This window comes from Musca domestica, unplaced genomic scaffold (assembly GCF_030504385.1).
Source record: "Musca domestica strain aabys unplaced genomic scaffold, Musca_domestica.polishedcontigs.V.1.1 3, whole genome shotgun sequence".
NCBI lineage: Eukaryota > Metazoa > Arthropoda > Insecta > Diptera > Muscidae > Musca > Musca domestica.
Window position 1 is genome coordinate 16,076,771 of NW_026712299.1, and position 22,122 is coordinate 16,098,892.

General features: G+C 35.3%; 1 protein-coding gene across 6 annotated transcripts in view; it reads left to right on the forward strand.

Annotated features, from left to right (window-relative positions):
* The window catches only part of LOC101895958 (dual 3',5'-cyclic-AMP and -GMP phosphodiesterase 11), a 228,749-nt gene extending 208,880 nt beyond the window's left edge, over positions 1 to 19,869 (forward strand). For 5 of the 6 annotated variants that reach the window (XM_020037344.2, XM_059124591.1, XM_059124590.1 and 2 more), the window contains 10 exons: positions 2,001 to 2,363; positions 2,436 to 2,594; positions 2,697 to 2,873; positions 13,491 to 13,577; positions 13,667 to 13,834; positions 14,952 to 15,079; positions 15,142 to 15,330; positions 15,395 to 15,614; positions 18,140 to 18,223; positions 18,296 to 19,869. In XM_020037344.2, the coding sequence (XP_019892903.2) occupies positions 2,001 to 2,363; positions 2,436 to 2,594; positions 2,697 to 2,873; positions 13,491 to 13,577; positions 13,667 to 13,834; positions 14,952 to 15,079; positions 15,142 to 15,330; positions 15,395 to 15,614; positions 18,140 to 18,223; positions 18,296 to 19,753 (3,033 nt within the window). In that variant the 3' untranslated portion in view covers positions 19,754 to 19,869. The remainder of the gene's footprint in view (positions 1 to 2,000; positions 2,364 to 2,435; positions 2,595 to 2,696; positions 2,874 to 13,490; positions 13,578 to 13,666; positions 13,835 to 14,951; positions 15,080 to 15,141; positions 15,331 to 15,394; positions 15,615 to 18,139; positions 18,224 to 18,295) is intronic. The other variant, XM_020037343.2, reaches the window with a different exon arrangement.
* Positions 19,870 to 22,122: the final 2,253 nt, after the last annotated feature.

The following is a 22,122-nucleotide window of genomic DNA, read 5'->3' on the forward strand; positions in this document are numbered from 1 at the left end:
GGTACTCCCCTATATTCGGTATTTTTATGATTTTAGCCACTTTTTCCAATGGAATTATCTGAAAATCCATACAAAGAGTTCCTTGTGAGTACTTTACACGCAGACATAGATTTGTCTTTATAGGTCCACAATATCGTATATTCCAACATATATCGGCATCTTCCTATATTAGATATTTTAAAGATTTTAAAAGAATTTTTATTGGATTTAATTTTTTTGAAAATTTTCTAATTCGTTCCAAATGGTGGAGGGTATTCAAAGTTCGGCCCGGCCGAATTTACTGCTTTTTTACTTGTTACGTATCAAAAGGAGTAGGCCTGCATTGCCCATTTCCGAACTCGATGTAAGTTTGATAGTAATATTATGATGTACCAAGTTTGCAACAAATCGGATACTTCCTTCGAGAATTGTCATGCGCACCAGCCAGACAGACAGACGGGAGGACGGATGGACATCTTTAGATAGACTACAAATTACCCGAAACGGAATTCATCCAAAGAGACTTGGGGTGTAAAATCGTTATTTCGATAAGGCACGTTTTGGCCTTATCAAATGATATATACAGAGTAGCCCATATTCGAAGGACCCATCTGGCAACGCCATAACTTTTGACAGAGATGTCACATCGCTTAATGACCTACCGCGTTTGAAGCGTCAGTCCAAGCAGATTTTTACCATGAACCAATACACGCCACGCGAGCGCTCTGAAATAGTTGAAATTTACATTCAACAGAAGAAGTCAATTGTGAAAACTCAACGTGCTTTTAAAACATTAAAAAATGTGAGAAGTGCGCCTTCTAAGAAATTTTCGACTGGTAAGGCTCTTTCTAAACCGAAGAGGCCATATAAAAGTCGACCAAGGCGATCGGCCGAGAATATCGCTGCCGTACGAGCCAGTGTTGAGAGGTCCCCAAGAACATCCCAAAAACGCCGTTCTCAGCAGTTGGGCATGGCTCGGTCCACTTTACAACGGATTATTCGCAACCCTGTACCCTCTGTACCCATAAGGCTGAGAGTATAATTAAACCGTTATTGATTCATGAACTTATCTAGTCTCCACATTCCTCGCACATCCGCAATTCTCCTTTGAATTGCTTAACATCCTTTTAAATGTTACCCGCTTTCTTAAAAACTTCTGCTCCTAAACTATTTACTTCTAAAATTACATGCTTTTTAGTTTAGCTTTGTAAACTATTTCTATCTCCCCTATCTCTACAAACCTCCCCGTACCCAATGGATTTTGAAAAATGTAAACGAGTGAAGACATGATGTTGCTGTTAAAACTTTCGAACACAAATGAAACATGACCATTGAGTTTTTGGAACGGAGGGGGCAAACTTTAAGGATTTGCCAAAAAGGAAAGGAAAAAACTTTTTCGTGTAGAACAACTTTTGTAGTTTTCAAAACTAACAGCATGAAAAATTTAAGCGCAATCATCAGAAATAAACTTCATGCTCACTAAAGGGAACGAAAGGTATGTGTAGGTGTTTGTGGTAGATAGGCGAATTAAAAAGGCACTTAAGGTCTAAGACATACCACACAGCATCGAATTCAGGTAACGGGTGGGGAAAGGGGGATGAGTAAAACCACTAATTGGTTGTAAACTACTTGAAGTGGGTAATTGATTCAAAAGATTTCAATGGGTAATAGGTGGTTGGTTTAAGTTCTGGGGAAAGGAAAGATTGTAAGGAGCTCTAAAGAAATTCATTTCCTTGAAGGTATTCGCAAAAATTGTGAATTCTTATTAAAAACATATTTCATTCGAATATCCTTCTGCCTTCACCTCGTATGACCATTACTCACGACAAAAATCACCTTCCAAGAACAATAAAACCAAACCTGAGAAAAACTTTCCTTTCACATGCCGAAGGTTTTTCCTCATCGTTGAAACAGCGAAATTTTCCTTTACTTAAGCAGCAGCAGCATAATGAAATGTCTACTTTGCATTCCCTTTCTTTTAATTATTACGTCTCTCATTCTCTGTCATTCTTCCATTCAAGGTTTTTGCTTCCTATTTACAATTCTGTGGCATTGGTCTACGCAACGCTCAACTCTATGAGAAATCCCAGTTGGAAATCAAACGTAATCAGGTGTTGCTCGATTTGGCACGCATGATATTCGAGGAGCAGAGCACCATTGAGCACATGGTTTTTCGTATACTAACCCATATGCAGAGTCTAATACAATGCCAAAGAGTACAAATCCTGTTGGTGCATGAGGCTTCAAAGGGTAGCTTTTCGCGGGTATTCGATTTCGAAGCCAATGACCTGAGCGAGGAGGAGTCAACGAATCGCACCAGTCCCTATGAGTCGCGTTTTCCCATAAATGTGGGCATAACGGGTCATGTGGCCACAACCGGGGAGGTAAGTAGCCATCAATAAAAAAAACATTTATTACCCTCTCTTAACTTCTTATTTTATTCCCTATTTCTTTAGACTGTCAATGTCCCCAATGCCTATGAGGATGATCGTTTCGATCCCAGCGTAGATGAGGGTTCCAATTTCAAACACAAATCCATACTCTGTATGGCCATCAAAAATTCATTGGGTCAAATTATTGGCGTAATTCAGCTGATTAACAAATTTGATAATTTGGTAAGCCTCTTAAGCGATTTTTCATTAAATCCTTTGGGTTGCTTTAACTAATTCTCCTAATTTTCTCTCACTCTCTCCTTTTTCTCTTCTATCGCCAAACAGGTCTTCACCAAAAACGATGAAAATTTCGTTGAAGCCTTTGCCATTTTCTGTGGCATGGGCATACACAACACCCACATGTACGAGAAGGCCATTGTAGCCATGGCCAAGCAAAGTGTTACACTGGAGGTATTAAGCTATCATGCTTCGGCAACAATGGATGAGGCTCATCGCCTAAGGGTAAGTTGTCGAAAGGAAGAAAAGTTTTCTCGCCTTTGTTTTGTTTAAAGGATTAAGGATTTAAAATGAACGTTGAAAGGTTTCCGTTTCCTTTTTGGAATTAAAGAGGAGTGAAATGTAGTTAAAGATTTGTTTTGAAATTTGGAAAACGAAAACCATCGTTAAAGGACACATTTTACAATAATGCTAATTTCGGTGCTCATTAAAATGCCATTTCCGAAATGGGTTGATGTGTCAAAAACTTGCAAAAGAAAATTTTTTAAATTAAAGTAAATATATCGACAACGATTTCGCTAAATAATCCAAACCAACATTTTATATTTGTCGTTAAACATTGGAGATTTGATCATTTGCATAGCAAATAGGGTTATACTGGAAACAGTGAGTCCATATTGAATAAAATTCTGCAAAGAGGTTTTCTACTCAAAATTGTTCCTTAGGTGAAATAAGCAAATTAGCAAAATATAATATCGACATTTATTTTTTTTAGTGACACCTAAAATTATGCAACAAATAATAGCAACATTTTCCCAAATGACTTGATAACTGCCGCAAGTACAAGCAACTAGATATTACCGTCTTAAGGTACGGTCACATTGGGTAAATATTTGATCGAAATTTGTTTTCCCATATTTGACTGAACAAATGTGAAATTCATACAGAGTCGATTCGATGTTCACATTACAGTCAAATATTTGACAGATTTTGTTTGTTCAAGCAGTCAAACAGTGCTATGGGAAAACATGTTTGACACATGTTCACATTCGTAAAATATATATTCCCATTAAATTGTTTGATCAAACTGTGAGGAAACATAAGTTTATTTGGCCGAGAGAAATAGACAGAGAGAGAGAGAGTGAAAAAGAGACATAAAGAAAATGTAGTTTCGGGTATAATTTATTTGGAGAAGGGAAGCAAAAGACAAGCTGTTGTGGAATAAATTCCTTGTCAGAACAATTTTTTTTTTTTGCATTTTTGTTTGTACCATGGTAGAATAATACAGGTAGTCACATCGACATAGCTGCTGGGACAATGAACTGTCAAAACAAATTTGGAATTGAAAATAATGAATGAAATATTATTGAAATTTGTAAAAATTGTTGAAAAATATATATCATTGCAACCTCCGATTTTTCGCCGTATAGGAAAACATAGAAAAATCTACTTATGTTTGTCAAAACATTTCAAAATTTTTGACATATCATTGTTTCAAGCGTTGATGCATCTTCCTATATCCTGTTCCAGAACCTGCAAGAATCTACTAGTTTCGCAATTTTCTTCGATATAATAAAGGGAAAATCGGTTATCGTAGTAAAAACACTTACATTCTCGCAGTTCTAGAACAGACCAAATATTAACATTTTTTACTAAACATTCAAATTCAGTTAATTCAAAAATATCAAATAAACAAAGCCACTTATTGCATTCGTTTGTTTTTCTATTCATTAAACATCATGCTACAAATGCTCCTGTTCTTAAAGCAAAATGCTGTCCAATGTTTTAAACTGATATTTTTCCTTGTTTGACCTTACAAAACATTTGCACCGTCAAATAAATGTTTGACCAAAAAATAGGAAAATAATTGATCATATATGTTCACATTATGGACACATTGGTCAAATTTTTGTTTTCCGGCAAATAATTTTGTTTTCCCAAAATCAGCTGTTTTTGTATTTACCGTCAAATAATATTTGGTGGTCAGATTGTGACAAAAAAATATTTCACCTTTTTCGTCAAATATTTGCCCAATGTGACCTTACCTTTAGTGTTCAAAATCATCAACGCAACTTTCTAGAAATGTATTTATCTTCAAAATAACCTTCGATCCGTGCATCGATGTACCCAGGTACATTTTGGACGTGTTAGACGACAAAGCCGTTATGTTAGTTCCGAACGAACTTTTAATACCACCATCTTAGTAGGGGGTTTATATCGCTTGAGCGATATATATTATTTCAAAGGGTCGAGTGTATCGTGGTTTCTTCGTCGGCTATAGTAAGCCGGGTCTCCCCAAGGACCCAATAAATCTCATGAAATAAGAAGACTAAAGTTTTCCCTTCCCAGGGGTTGGAAATCAACTATACCAGGGTGGTATAAAACTCCATCATAGTATGGAGGGTATATTAAGTTTGTCATCCCGTTTGTAACACCACGAAATATATAGCATAAAATCCCATACTTCGATGCCCATTCGCTTCTTAGTCTGAGGAAATCACTCTAGCTTCACAACGAAATGAAGTAGGTTTATAAAATTTTACTCAGTTGTGTGCAAAATTTTTGGTATTGAAAATGGGCTAAATATGTCCACTTCTGGGTATAGTACTCATATAACCTTTTTCTTTGGATGTTTTAGTCGCAATTTTGATCCGCATTTGCTGTAAATTGGCAGCATGTGTTGTAAGAAACATTCTTGCTTAGAGCAGTCAATATAGGTCCAGATATAGTCACATATTAAAATACCTCCAGATATTTGATATTTTATATAGTATTCATCCGAATTGTATCAAGTTTCGTGTTTGAAACCTGTCCTGATGGGTACTACAGCCTGTCACCGGAAATTGTCTATTAAAAGTACTAAAGTACTTTGTTTTGGGGAACCAGTAGAGCTAGAACTCTTAAATTTTGAGATGAGAGTCACTGATGGACTGCAGGATATATGTACCACAGGGGTTTTGGAAATTCGAATTTTTAAGGTTAAGAAAAGCTCTTAAATGGTACTAAATATCTAAAATGGTACCATTTGGTATTATATGAACGGAAGAGCTCAAAGCTTGAAATTCGGTATGAGGATCAAGGTATTAGAGTACCTGTTGGATGTTACGATAAGGGTTTTGGAAATGAGTACGAAAAGTACTAAATAATACTATATTTGGTATTAGGTGAATTTTCAATTTGGTATAAGGGTCACTCTTCATGTGTAGACTGTAAATATGGCATTGGTTCCGGAAATCTGTACTATAATTGTACGAACAGTACTAAATGGTAAATGTGGTATTAGGTGAAGGCGTAAGGATATAATTCTGAAATTAGATATTTAGATTTCTGATGGTATCTTTGTTTGAGATTTTGCAGTGGTTTCTAAATGTTTCCTATATTTGTTTGAAAAGTACTAAATGTTACTAAATTTGGTATTGGGTGAAAGGATTAGGCTAGAATTTTCAAATTTGATATTGTCTCTGCAACTGAGATATGAAGTAGGTGTTTGAAATATATACTATAATTGTACGAGAAGTATTAAATGGTACTAAATTATTTATTGGGTAAAGGATAGGGCTGGCTTATGTTTGATATTTGAAGCGATTTTGCAAATGAATCCTTTATTTGTACGAGAAGTACTAAATGGTAGTAAATTTGGTATTGGTTGAAAGTATAGAGCAGTAATCCCAAAATTTGATACTGAGGTCTCTGTAGGTATGTGGGATTGAGACATGTGGGTGGTTTTGAAAATGTGTATTATAATTTTAAGAAAAGTACTAAATAGTACCATATTTGTTATTGGGTGAGGGAATAGGGCTGGAATCCTAAAATTTTATATTGAGGTCTCTGTTGGTATCTGGAATTCAGATATGGATGTCGTTTTGAAAATATGTAGTATAATTGTACAAAAAGTACTTTGGTATTAGGTGAAGGAATAGAGTCAAAAGTCACTGTTGGTGCCCGTAGATGAGAGAAGGAGCTCGTTTTGGATAATTACGCTTAATTTGGTAATGGGGGAAATTGAAGAACTGATTTTTGATGTCAAAGTCATTGTTGGTATATGAGGTGGAGATATGGAGACTGTTTTGAAAATGCGTATTATAATTATTCGAAAAATACTAAATTATACCATATTTGGTATTGGGTGAAGGGATCGAGCTGGTATCCAGAAATTTGATATAGATGCCACTGTTGCTGTCTATAGTAGGGAGAAGGAGTTGGTTTTGGAATGCGTACTATTATTGTACTTAATTTGGTAATTGAGGAAATTACAGAGATGAAATTTGATATTAAGGTAACTGTTGGTATCTGAGGTTGAAATACGGAGATTGTTTTAAAAATTCATACTTTAACCGTACGAAATTACCTAAATGCTACTAAATTCGTAATGGGTGAAGAGATAGAGCTTAAAACCCAAATGATATGGATGTCATTGTCGGTGTCTGTAGATGAGAGAAGAAGTGTTTTTGGGTCTTAGGATAGAGTTGGGATTTTGAAATTTGACATGAAGGCCACTGTTGGTATCTAAAGTTGTGATATGGAAATTGTTTTTAAAGTTCGTACTATAATTTTTTGAAGAGTACTAAATGGTATTAATTTTGGATTACTGTTGGTGTCCAGGATGGAGGGATGTATATTGGTTTGGAACTACTAAAAGCCAAACATTTACTTTCGACTCCGTATTCCTAGAGTCAACAAAGGAACCAAATGAACGATCTTAACTGGCTTCTGAAAAATTTCGCGAATACTGCCTTATATTGCCCTTGTCTATTTCACGTTCCCAAGCAGACTGTTTATATATTCCCAAAATTAATTGGTTAACGATCTGCTATTTTGTCTTATTCACCTATTAAGCATGTATAAGTTCCAACTAATATATTATAAATTGACACATTTTGAACTCAGGACATCTCGTTTAATAGCCCGTTAAGCATTTCCCAAAAACCACCGAACTTGTGACCACTATTTGCCTCTTTATGTACCTAAAATGTGCCAACAAGATGGCAAACACTTAAAACCGACAGCTTCTTTCATTTCTCCTTCCATTATTCCTTAGTTTCTTTTCACATGACAACGAAAGGATAAACCCATGTCAACCGAGTTGGACAAGTTTTAAATTTGTTAAGAAAATCCTCTATGAATATTTTTCGGATTACGACAAACACCAGTCTGTCGTTCCCTAAGTGGATTGTTGTGTGTTTAGCCACAAAACTAGAATTTATGGTTAAATTAGTTTTGTTGTTGTTGTTGCAAGGATTTTGGGTTACTTGTTCGAGAAAAAAAAACATTTTTTTCCGGAAGCATAATTTGAAGCTTGTTACTGGGCTGTAAGGGTTGGATAAGGATTACAAATAAATTTTATAGAAAATATTTTTGTTTTTGAAAAAGAAAACAATGGAAATTATTTAAGGGCCTTTTACTTTTTCTGGGTGAACTTTGTTATTCTAGATGAGGAAATATTTTTTGGTGTTATGATAAGTTTTATTTATAATACTTTTTCATATTTTCGTGTGTTTAGATTATCATATTCAAATTATGGGCCACATAGAAAAGGGTTAGAATAAAACTGAAAATATTAACTTTTATTTGGGGATAATATATGAGTTTAAAATAGGAAAATATAAAAGGTCATTATATTTGTTTATTTTATGGAAATAGTTCATTCCCTATATTTTATGGCCCCTAACAAACTTAATATATTCTGGTCAGAATATAAAACTTACAAGTTAAAAAGCAGTAAGTTCGGCCGGGCCTTGCACCATTTGAAACGAATTTCGAAATTTTCAAAAAATAAAATCCTTAAAAAATTCAGATAAAATTTTAAGAATACCAAGTAGTCTTTATATTGGGTTCTATACGACGTGGATCTAAATAGGCATTGTTCTTCATAAGCCATTACCATATTCAAATTCGAAACTTGAAATAAACGGTGAATAATATAGCTAAAATCATCAAAATATCGTATATAGGGAGGAGGCTGTGAGAAGACCTGGACCTGCATAGACAATTTTCTGTCACAGGCTGTAGCATCCATTACGAACTTCAAATACGACATCTCAAACAATTTCAGTGGGTATTGTACCTAAAATCGTCAAAATACCGAAGATAGGGAGGTACTGATATATGGGGCCTATACGAAGACCTGGACCTGCATAGACAATTTTCTGTTACAGACTGTAGTTCCCATTACGAACTCTAAATACGTAATTTGAAACAATTCTGGTGAATAATGACGCTAAAATCATAAAAATACCGAATATTGGGAGTTACCGTTATATTGAGGCTATATGAAGACGTGGACCTGAACAAACAATTTTCTGTCTTAGGCTGTAGTATCCATTTCGAACTTCAAGTATCACATTTGAAATAATTCCAGTGAATAATGTAGCTAAAATCATCAAAATACCGAATATTGGGAGGTACCGTTGTATGGGGGCTATACGAAGACGTGGACCTGCACAGATAATTTTCTGTCATAGGCTGTAGTATCCATTTCAAACTTTAAATGCCAAATTTGAAACAATTCCGGTGAATAATGTACCTAAAATCATCAAAATACCGAATATCGGGAGGTACCGTTGCTCATTTACGTACCATGGCTCATTTACGAACTTAACCTGCCTACTAGAAAATAAACATGTGTGCAAAATCTTAGCCTTTTATCTCAATTCATTCGAAAGATAGCGTGATTACAACAGACAGACAGACGGACATCGCTAAATCTTCTTAGAATTTTACGCTGATCAAGAATATATATACCTTGTTGGGTCTGACATGAGTATTTCAAGGAGTTACAATAGGAATGACAAAGTTAATATACCCTCCAATGTTAATATACCCTCCAAAGTTAATATACCCTCCATAAGTTAATATACCCTCCACGATTTACCTGTTTTCCCCAATGAAGCTGTGGGAAAGAGAAGAACCTCTCTATTTGCAACCTGTATCATTAAATAATTTTCAACTCCTTCAACCTAGCACCTAGCATTTTGTACCATTAAAAATCATCTTTCTAGCCGAGAGTTATTAATTGTCTTAGCATCCTTTTTCACATCCACAGCCATTAGTAATAAAACAAGACCAACAACAACAGCCACAATTTGTGGCTGTAACTAACCGCAAAGCGCTCTTCTCTTGCGCCAACAACAACAACATACCAACAGACAAACTGATTATTAAGATAAAGTGAAAAAGACATAAATAATTCCGAATACCCTTTTCCAAGTCGGATAACAAGTGAAATATGGTTTTTGCTTTTAATTTGAGTTATATAATGTATAAAAAGCAAATTTAGACAAAGAAGAAGAAGAAGAAGCAGCAGCAACTTCATAGAATTTATAAATGTTCGTTAGTGCTATCAGATGCCATAAAATTGTTAAAATTAAAAGCTATGTGGTTATCATGTTGTATATTAACAAATGACACAATTAGTGGTGTTTAGAATTTGCAAAATGGGGGGAGAGTTGAATAAAATATTTAAGAAATAAGTAATACAGGGTTGCCCATATTCGACGGACCCATGTTTTTTTTTTTTGGGCCCATCCATTCCGGCGTTTTTGGGATGTTTCTGGGGACCTCTCAACACTGGCTCGTACGGCAGCGATATTCTCGGCCGATCGCCTTGCTCGACCTTTATATGGCCTCTTCGGATTAGAAAGAGCCCTACCAGGCGAAAATTTTTCGAATAAACGCTTAATGGTGTTTTTAGAAGGCGCACTTCTCACATTTTTTAATGTTTTAAAAGCACGTTGATTTTTCACAATTGACTTCTTCTGTTGAATGTAAGTTTCAGAGCGCTCGCGTGGCGTGTATTGGTTCATGGCAAAAATCAGCTTGGTCTGACGCTTCAAACGCGGTATGTCATTAAGCGATGTGACATCTCTGTCAAAAGTTATGGCGTTGCCAGATGGGTCCGTCGAATATGGGCAACCCTGTAAACATTTCGTTAAGTTCGACGAACTTTTTATACCCTACACCACATAGTGGTAAGGGTATTGTGTCTTTGTGCATTTGTTTGTAACATAGAGAAGGAAGCGAGACAGACCCGTAGTTATTTTTGAGGATCTACATAGAAGTTATTCGATTTTCTGGGTCGATTTATTCTTGTCAGCCCGTCTGTCCATGTATTTTTGTGAACAAAATTCAGGTCGCATTTATTATCCGATTGAGATAAACATTTCTGAACAAGATTTGTTTATGGACAAACCCTTTTGAAATTGGTGAGAATCTGTTCAAATTTTGCTATAGGTCCCATATATATCTTCAACCAATTTCGGGTTAATTGTGCACCAAATGGCCAATATAAGTCCTATAAGTACCTAAATTTCAACCGAATTCAGTCTAGAAGCAAGTACATCAAATTTGGTGAAAATCGGTTTAAGTCCCTCACATTCGTAACATGCATTCGATAACAATGATATTTGGTACCAGATATCTCGTAGAGCTCGGAAACATCTCTGGCAAATTTTATCAAGATCGGTTCAGATTTGGATATAGCTGTATATCCTTAATCCGATTTCAGGTTTATTGTGCCAATGATGGCTAATATCAGACCAAATGGAGTGAATTTCGAAACGTACGTTTCCATTTGGTGCAATCCGGCTCCGATATATATATATTTTAATATAATCCTTCTCGAAGTGATATCATGCACTCTATAGCAATGTTTTTTGATATAAAAGATTAAAATGTCTCCGTCAAATTTTAGTGAAAATCGATTCAGAATTGGATATGCCTCCCATATATTAGTTCCCTCTGAAACGAAACTCTAACTGCTCTAAAGCCAAATAATGATAAGTGGTATGATCTACTTGAACAAAAAAAATATTTTTTTACGGGAGCTGTACTAAGTATGCATAGTGGTGTAGGGTATCATATAGTGGGCCCGCCCGACTTTAAGACTTTCTTTTCTAGTTTTCTAGTCATAAATAATGTGATAAAGTTCATTAAACCGACAGATGCGTTGTAATATGAATATTATTTCGACTAATTCCTCCAATTTATATGAGACACGTGTATGTATTTGTATATCCTCCACCATAGTAAGGTTGAGGGTATATTAATTTTTGCCATTCCGTTTGTAGCTCATCAAATTAATCATTTTAAAACGAACAAAGCTTAAAGTTCAAAGTCGATAGTCCGTCCATATCCGTTTTTCAGTATGATGCAATAATCACGCTAGTGTCTGAATGGCATGTGTAGGAAGCTAAGATTTGGCATAGAGTTGTCCTTCGTCTGCAGATAGTTCAAGTTCGAAGCTGAGCTATATTTGTCAAAGTGTTCGTATAGCCTCCATATAATGGTACCCCATATGCTGTATTTTTTATAATTTTATACTTAGTTTCCAGCGAAATGGCTTAAAATTCGGTATTTGAAGTTCATAGTGAGTTCTACCTACTGAGGCCGAACATTGCATTGAGTTCCTATAGGGTAATCTACTTTCAGAATATTGTCAATACAGGTCCACATTTTCGGTATTTAGAGTTCATAGCGGGTTCTACCTCCAATGGTAAAAATTTGTTTGTTTATGAAAATGTTGACTTTTGGTGAGGGAGATACATGAAGTATTTGACCGGTTTTACCCATCTCCGAACTTGATTTAAATTTAATAGAAAAATTATGAAATGTTTTAAACGTTATTTGAACGAAATTGGCAAAAATTAAATTAAAAAACCGAATATCGGGAGGTACCGATAAATGGGGATATACCAAAACGTGTTTACAATGTTTCGCCACGCGAGCTAGAACCCATTATGACCTAAAAATACCAACTTTTTGACAAATCCGTGGAAAAATTTGACAAAAAATCATCAAAATACCGAATATCGGGAGGTACCGTTATTTGGGGACAATACCAAAATGTGGACTGATATATCTTATTATCAATACCAACCATCCTAGACACAATACAAATTGTTCTGCTAAATTTTGACGCTCTACGTCAAAAAATGTGAGCTATATCGTGATTTCAGCAGAAAGACAGACAGACAGACAGACGGACATCATTAAATCGACTTAGAATCTCATGCTGTTTATGAATATTTATACTTCATGGGGTCTACGACGAATATTTAGGTATGTTACAAATGGAATGGTAATGTTTCCAAGGTGGAGGGTATAAAAATTAAATATAGTAAATCCCATACGTCAGATTACTGCCAATTCGGTTAGACATTACGACTGACATCTTCAACATAAAGAAATTTTAAAAATTACACTTGAATCCTCGAAAAATTTTCGCTTTTTGGCAATATCGAGGCAAATATCTTCCTGATATATTATGGAAATATAGATTTCTTTTCTCTGGTGGCATATAGTGGACTTTGATAAAGAATATTTTTGCCTCGGATATCATCCATCTTAAATGAAACTTTCTATGAGAATTTCCCGTAAACTCACGGTCTTAACCCTAAAATATGGTATGATTTTTCCTAATTTTTTTATCCTAATCTAAATATTTGAACAACTTTCTCAGGTCTTCCGAAAACCTTTCACAAGTTTTATATTGGATTGAAGAATGTATGTCCTTCAGATCTTCTGTCTAAAGACTATTTTTACACATAATTTATAGATAGAAAAACTTTAGCTTATCGCGTCCATATGTTGATGGCCTTTTTACAAAATTTTACAAAAGTCATGTCATTAGGTTTTCCCATTTATTTCGCTAATAAAATCCCCCTACCTGTTAATCACAATTCCTAACATTTGTTGGTCATGTTGATTAATGAATTCCAGATTAACCAAATCTGACACCGTCACGGCTCCCTCCTCGATTTTTACCAACGCTCATTAAGGAAGGAAAATATAATTAATTATTTCATGTTGTCGTTGTTGTCACCGACCAACGAAAATATTTCCAATCTTAATTTTTCATTTGTGTCTCATTATACATTTTCTCTTTTTATTTTTTGTATTTTACAGCGTTTACGGGTACCCTCTGCTGCTCATTTCCGTCTGCATGATTTCCGTTTCGACGACATCCATTTCGAAGATGATGATACTTTAAAGGTTTGTAATTCCAGGCCTTGACTTGTGGGTGGAATGAATTTTAATAAATTTATTGTTTTTGTTGTGTCTTTTGTTCTTTGCACATTTAGGCTTGTTTACGCATGTTCTTGGATTTAGATTTCGTCGAACGTTTCCATATCGACTATGAGGTGCTGTGCCGTTGGTTGCTGAGCGTTAAGAAAAATTATCGCAATGTAACGTATCATAATTGGCGGCATGCATTCAATGTGGCCCAAATGATGTTTGCCATTTTAACGGTGAGTAGTAATTTTTGGGAAGGATGAGTGAGATGAAGAAGATCTGAATAGTTGTTGTTTTTGTATAGTTTTAAAGAATATTATAACAAATTAAAATAAATTTAAGTTAAAGTAAGGATAAAGAGATGGTAAAATGAAAACACAGGGTGTTTCAATCACATGGTTCTAAAGAAAATAATAAATTCGTGAAACAGAAAATTGTAGCATGCTTTTAGGCGCTATTAAAAAACCTAAGCACAGAAGTAATATTAATATAATTTAAATGTTCAGAAAGGATTCTATTATTAAATATTATCAATTTTTCTTAAAAGTCTCCCGGATTTGTAATTGAGAGAACTCTAAACATATTGCTTATAGTGTTTTAAGAACTGATTAAATTTGGCAGAGGTATTTCTGAGCTGTCGAATGCATATTACGAATGTGAGGGACTTAACGACCAAATCGGATGAAACATATATATGGAAGCTATAGCTATATCTGAACCGATTTTCTCCAAATTTGATGTACTTTCTTCTAGACTGAATTCAGTCGGATGTGCCAAAATTCAGGTCATTTGGACTGATATTGGCCATTTGGTGCACAATTAACCCGAAATCGGTTGAAGATATATATATGAAGATATATATATTTTTTATAATACCCTCAAATGATTTAAGAAATTTAGAACTGCCAGAGGAGAATCGTTAAAAGTTAATAATTTTTTCAAGACTTGTAATTGAGAATTTTTAAGAATATTGGTTTGGGGTTTAAAGCAGCTATAAACAAAGCGATTTTAAGAATACGTTTTAGATTTTTTTTAAGAAGTTTCTTATTTATCCTAAAAATATTATTTCGATATCGGTTACTTACATAACGACAAAACATATTTTACATTTTATTAGATTTTTTTAATTTATTAAAAAAACCAAAAGTCTCACAATTTTATTCCCAGCATGATTATTTTTTCAATTATTGCCTATAGCTTTATAACTTTATTTTTCCTGCAATCCTTACTTTGGCTTAAGTTTCCCTCTTAAATTTATTTAATTATTCTAATTTTTAAATATTAAGTTTTTTTTTTTTTAATTTTGACCCAAACCTTAAATATTATAAAATTTGCACTCTTATTAATACAAAGATTTCCCATCACGGACAGGCCACCCAATGGTGGAAGATATTTGGTGAAATGGAATGTTTGGCGCTGATAATAGCTTGTCTGTGTCACGATTTGGATCATCGGGGGACCAATAATTCATTTCAAATTAAGTAAGATCCACCACAGAATTTCATAATTTACCACATGTGTTTATTCAATATTTCCCTTCCAGGGCCTCTTCACCACTGGCTCAGTTGTATTCAACCTCAACAATGGAACATCATCATTTCGATCAGTGTCTGATGATTTTGAATAGTCCCGGAAATCAAATTCTGGCCAACTTATCATCAGAGGATTATTGCCGTGTCATAAAAGTATTAGAAGATGCTATATTATCTACCGATTTGGCAGTGTATTTGAGGTACGTAAGAAATATATTTTTTAATATTACCAACAGAAATTCATAAAATATTTTTATTTTTTAGGAAACGTGGCACATTCTTACAAGATGTCCACCAGCAACCTTTAAGCTATTGGATTGATGAAGAGCCAAGAGCTTTGTTGCGCGCCATGAGCATGACAGTCTGTGACTTGTCGGCCATTACCAAACCCTGGGATATAGAAAAACGTGTTGCCGACCTGGTTAGCTCTGAGTTCTTTGAACAGGGTGATATGGAAAAACAGGAATTAAATATAACTCCCATTGTAAGTATTGAAAAGACGTTTTTAGAAAACATAACATCTTAAGATAGAAGAGCTGGCTTTTACCAAAAACAGGAAGTGTGTTCAGAGAAAACACTCAATTCAGAAAAAAGGCGTAGAAAACTGACTCTATTTGAGGGAACAATTTGAAAGTTTTCCATTCACATAAGACCTGTTGTCTATGCGGTTTGACAAATTTTTGATCTCTTCTATTTGGTTTTCATAACGTTCTCCATATTCATACAATACTTATAGGAGTCTCCTATCTAAAAATTCCCAAAGAATGCCATTCCACTGATGAGTTTTCTTTGAAGTGGACCTTTATCATCAAATCAAAAAGACCTGCCTATAGAGCAGAGCTATTTAAAAACAATAGCTCTCTCGCCGGTCTAATTTCTCATAGCTATCTTTAGTCATCAACAAATTAGTGTTCAAACATTATTTATTCATTTTTTGTATCAATACGCCTTATAAACAATTGAATAGACCACCACTGCTACAGAAGACCTTCCATTTATTACCTGTGAAACGTAGCATTTTTAGGCATAAAAATAGTTTAAACTTCCTTTTTATAGTTGATTTGTAAAATGACCTCCTACAAAGAAATACCTGTAGATAGCCTGATGTGTACCTAGAACTGTGGTGGACTTCTGTTCATAAAAAAGCTAAAGAAGCGAAATCAATAAATCATCTTGCCTAGTCTGAAGATCAAAAATAAAGTAGGAGTCTCTGTTCTTCGTCAAAGATCCTGCATATGGTGATCTATGTACAGAAGATATGTTAAAAAGTGGTATGTTGATAGTCTTCATTTGTATTCAAAAGATCTGAAATTGGTTCCATTTAAGTTTAGTAGACAAAATTAAAATTCAAGGGAAAGTAGAATGGGTTTTAATTAGAGCAGCAGGCAATTTACTGTTCCAGAACTGCAAGAATGTAGAAGTTTCTTCTACGATTGCCCTTTATGATATCGAAGAAAATGGCAAAACAAGTAGATTCTTACTGGTTCTGGAACATATAAAAGACTTATAAAATGACTTCTGCTGGCGCACACGCGATCTTTTAGTGAAATTTCAAATTATTTCAAAGTCGACTTAGGTATCCCTACCGCTTCGTTGGAAACCAACGAATCTAAATAAAATATAACACGTAAAATAAATGTTCAGTACCTTTATGCAGTTATAGTTTTAATGGAAGAAGGGCATGGAGAGCAGTCTGGCTATCAGGAAATATTGGCACTGGTTTATCAATGGCACTGATTCGGAAAAAGACGTCACACTAATTATCCAAGTTCAAAGAGCATTTATACATCGCCTAGAAGAGACTGGCCTAAAAGTCGACGTCCCAGTTGCTTACAAGCACCCGTACCGTTTTCCATATAAGATCCATTAAAACGAGTTATACATCGGTTAGAAGAGACTGGCTCTAATGGCCGATGTCCCAGTTCCTTACAAGATTCACAATTCTTAAGATTCGTTTTATAAAAAGCAGAGAACTTTTTGATATCTGTTCCTCTACATGAATGCCTAAGTTTTGGCTATACATGGACTAGGGGATACTTGCTATGAAGGCCGACGTCCCAGTTGCTAACAAGATCCATAATTCCCAAGATTCGCTTTTTTTGAAAAGCAGAATGCATGTTGATATCTTTTTATCTACGTGAATGCCTAACCAGAAGTTTCTGAGTCCTGAGATATGGTTCATTGAGAATCAGGACAGTCTTTGACATCTGAAACTAGGTTCAGTAATATAAAAAAGGTTATGCAAAATATAATCTTATTAAAATCTGTAAAACAACAGTCTCTTTGATCCATGTAAAAGACCTTAACATATTAGATTCCTCAGCCATGGAAGATTGAAAAATAATTATTTTCAATTTTGAGAATCTATACAAAGAACCTCTAAAAACCACAATGTAGGTATTATACACAAATATCTTGTACAGGAGCTGTAAAAGTTATCCAATATAATTAAAGGTCTTGCATAAGGTTATGGAATATTCTATATTTAGATGTCATAGAGAGCATATGTGACTCATGAAAACCATATTCAAAGTTTTTTTTTTCAAATTAGTTCGGAAGAAATTTTGTTAAACGAGTTTTGTTAGATTCCCAAATATGAATTGTGAAAAGAATATTTTGTGTTAGTTTCCCTTTAGTCCATATAATCCATTGATCTAAAGAAGGTCATATGTTTGAAGGTCTCCTTCTTTTTCAAACTCTTTTTTTTTTAGAGCAAATCTTCAAAAAAGTCTTCCCTTTAGTCCATATAATCCATTGACCTAAAGAAGGGTTTCAGAGGTCATATATTTGATGGGCTCCTCCTTTTTTAATTTCTTTTCTTTAGTGTAAATCTTTAAAACAAATCTTGTATAATGAAATAGATTTTTCCTAGACATCTACTGTAAATAGAAATCTTACTAATGTCTATCCCTCTATTTATTGCTTTCGGCTTGAGTAATGATTGCTGGATAGAATATCTGAAACTTTTCTAGGACATATTCTTAAACTATTATTCCTTTTCTCTTCCAGGATATAATGAATCGTGAAAAGGAAGATGAATTACCCATGATGCAAGTCGGTTTTATCGACTCCATATGCTTGCCAATATATGAGGTAAGTATTTCGAATAATATCAAAATATCGTCCTTCAACTAACATCACCCACTCTTCTCCCCTCCATCCCAGGCCTTCTCTGTATTATCGGATAAATTAGAACCATTAGTTGAGGGTGTACGTGATAATCGTCAGCATTGGATTAAATTGGCTCAGGGTGTGGAAACCAAACAAACGAAGAAGAGTAACGGCATTGTTAAGGCCAAAAATAACAAAAATAGTGGCAACAACAATAACAACAACACTTGTAGCAACAATAAAAATAGTAACAATGAAAATTCTTCAGAAAATGGTGGCAATGGTGATCTCAGTTCGGATGTTAATGATGCTGCCGATAATGAAACTTTGCAAAATGATGCAACCACCACTGATGAGTGTCCCGATGAGGCCGACGAAGAAACTGGTATTGAGGCCGATGATGATGATTCTGAGATAGAAATTGAACATCATTCAAATGATGGCTATAGTTCGGATTCAAGTCATCTCTCGACGCCACCACCCACCGGCGAAGAGGATAGCTCACCCACCTCACCGGCCAAAACAGAGGCCGCTACCAAGAAACAAGCCCAGCTAATGGTTGAAAATCTTGAGAGTCTTAATCACAATCCTCTGCACAAACAGCGCAATTCATCATCGTCGTCGTCATCGTGTAGGAATTGTGAGTGTATGCGTTTGAGGAAAACGTCTTCGTTGAAGGGAGCCAGTGATTATCAGCCACATTGCAGTGGTGGCAATAGGTCTCACAGTAAAAGTACCCCCTCGATGACAAGTTGTGGTACAACAACGACAACACAGGGTGCTGGTCACCATCAAAATACCTCTTCCTCATCCTCCTCCAAAGAATGTCATTGTCATCAGAGCAGTAGTAGTCGCGGTGGTAGTGGTCATCATCACCACCACCATCATCATTCGAAGCACAGTCATCATCATCACCAGGGTTTGGGTAATACACCCAACACTCATACCGGTCATCATCATCACTATCACCATCATCATCACCACCACCAGAGCAATAGTCTGGGTGGAGGTGGTGGTGGCGGCAGCAGTGCTGGTTCCTCATTGTGTGGTGGTCTGTCAAATAACTCCAGTCTTTCGGAAAGTGATAAAATACCAAAAATTGTTGGTAAATTGGGAAATCTCGATGCGTTGCATCATGTTGCCGGTGCCAACAACACCAATGGATCGGGCGTTCTGGCCACCCCACCAAATGGTCTGTGCGGAGGATTTGGAGTACCGAATCGTTTGGCCTCCCGGCGTCATTCGGAAATAAATGGCATGACTTTAAATTTAAATTCCAATTTGAATTCCTGCAGTACAAGTAATGTTACCCTATCACCGGTGGTAACACCGCCCATGGTGGCGGTCATAGCAGCGGCAGTACCCGTGTTAACGCCAGACATAATATCATCGGCAACAGCGGTAACGGCATCACTATCGACCACAACAACACCAACAAAATCGTCAGCATCGGCATCGTCGTCATCGGCAAGAACAGAAGGAGCGGCAGCAGCAACCACGTGTGATAAGTAAATTTTAGTAAAACAAAAATAAAACGGTAGTGGTAACGACAATTTGTGATTTATTTTTTTTTTTTTTATAAATTCAATAAAAAAACTGAATGTGGCAATGATACACCACACACCAAAGCCAAGGTATTTTGGGATAGCTTGGAAGTTGAAACTTTCGAATAGCTGTTTAGGCAATTGGGAACGGGACGGTTACCATCTCACTTATCTGTGTGGAGAATGATATTTACATTCAAATACATGCCAATAAATGTGGATTGGATTCAGATACCTGTGGTATTGCTATTCTCACCAGATAAGAATAAGATGTGGTAAATAAAAAAGTTCTCAATTGAATCTTATGTTTGGAAACATCTGTTTTTCTGCTCCTATAAATGCTTGGTAAAAAATATGTTTTTTTTTAATCTAAGGTCCATCTAAAGTCCTGTTTTGCATTCATATGTTGCTGCTATAGATCACATTTTCTCTTCCTATTTTCAATTCATACTTAAATTTTGTATTCATATTTCGTTTTTGGACTACATTGAGTCGATATAGGTGTGTACAGGTTTGAACAAGTATGCATTAGTAAAATTGCGTTAACTTCATTCAGCCAAACGACCCCGATGGGGTGCCGAACATTCAATATTTATAAAACTTGATTTATCGAGTGGATAAAGCACTTCCGGAATTTTCCTACATCTAGAGCACTTGAGTGTTTTCGAGCAGCTTGATGAGCGAGTTTTGTAGCCACACGATCTTTGGCCTTTTTAACATCTCTCAGCGGAATTCTTTCAAGGGTGAATCCACCTTTTCGTATAGCCCCCATATAAGTATTTCCTGATATTTTTCAAGGAAATTTTTGCAAAGGTGGGTTTATGGAGGTTGTCCAGATTTAAGTGAACTTCATTCAACCAATTGAAATTTTGTTTTTGTCGATTTAGAAGACTGGAATAAAGCACTTCTGGAATCTTCCTGCATCTTGAGCACTTGCGGGTTTTAAAGCATCTTGATAGCAAGTTTTGTAGCCACCCGATCCTTGGCCTTTTTTCATTGCAAATACTTGTGATCTGAAGACGGATTTTTTATAATTTTATTCACATCTTTTAGCGGAATTGTTTAAAGGGTGGATCCAGCTTTTCGTGTAGACTCCAAATACGTATTTTCTAATATTTTCAGCGGAATTTTGCAAAGGCCCGATTTTTGGCCTTTTTTCATTGCAAAAACTCCTGATCAGAAGACGACATTTTTATAATTTTATTCTTTTTTTACATATTTCAGCGGAATTGTTTCAAGGGTGGATCCACCTTTTCGTGTAGCCCTCACATAAGTATTTCCCGATATTTTTCAACGAAATTGTTGCAAAAAGGTGGGATTGTGGTGGGAGTTCACAGTAGAAAGCATCAATACCGGACCAGGTTTTTATACGGTGACTCCAATTTTATGGCATTGTCATTTCTAAACACCTGAATACTATATCCGGCACTTATGGACTTATATTTAAAAGTGTTACTTTCCGAGTTTTGAAGAATATTAAAACTTTGGCCGGACTTGGCCAACTGATTGGACCAGGAATATCAAATTCAGGAAAACATAGTTTTTTATGGAAATATCCAAAATCAACTTATTCGGAGGGTTCCAGGGTGGGTCACAGGTCAAAACGGGGAGTGACATAGGAAAATAAAAAAATAAAAATGTCATGCAAATCTTTTATGAATCGCGGTGGAAAGTTCAAATACCGAAAATAAAAAGATAGTGGACCCTTATTGGAAATTGTATTTAAGCGAATTTGTTTGAAATATGCAGATGAAACAAATATAATACTGGATATCTGAAGGTTCAACCGAAACATGTAAACCTTACCATGGATCGAGATAGTTCAATTATCTATCATTCGAGTTATTACTATTCTCCCCCTAGACTTTTTCCGATTTTCATTATTTTGTTACCTATTTTCAATGCATTAAAGTAAAGGTAGGAAAAAAGTGATTAAGGATAAGGAATTTTGTACAATTTTGTGATTAAAAGAGTTACAGATGGCCAAAGTCTCATTTTGTAGTTCACAAGGCGGATTGTACTCCAAAAATAACAAAGAAGTAAACAAATATATCAATTTATCGTCAACTTGCCGGTCATTTTCTAATTATGGTCCTATAGTCTTAAAATCAAACAAGCTTTTCGTATATTCCTTAGTTAAGAGTCAACTCCTCTACAATCTTCAATGAAATATTAGGAAGATACAATCCTGGGGCTAGATTCTCTTTCTATGAAAACATGAAATTGGAAAATATTTTCCTTATATAATATTTTATTTGACATTTCTTTCCTTTATTAAAGTTATCATTTCACATTTTTATCGAATGAGAATTGATGCCCCGAATTTTTTTAGTTTTT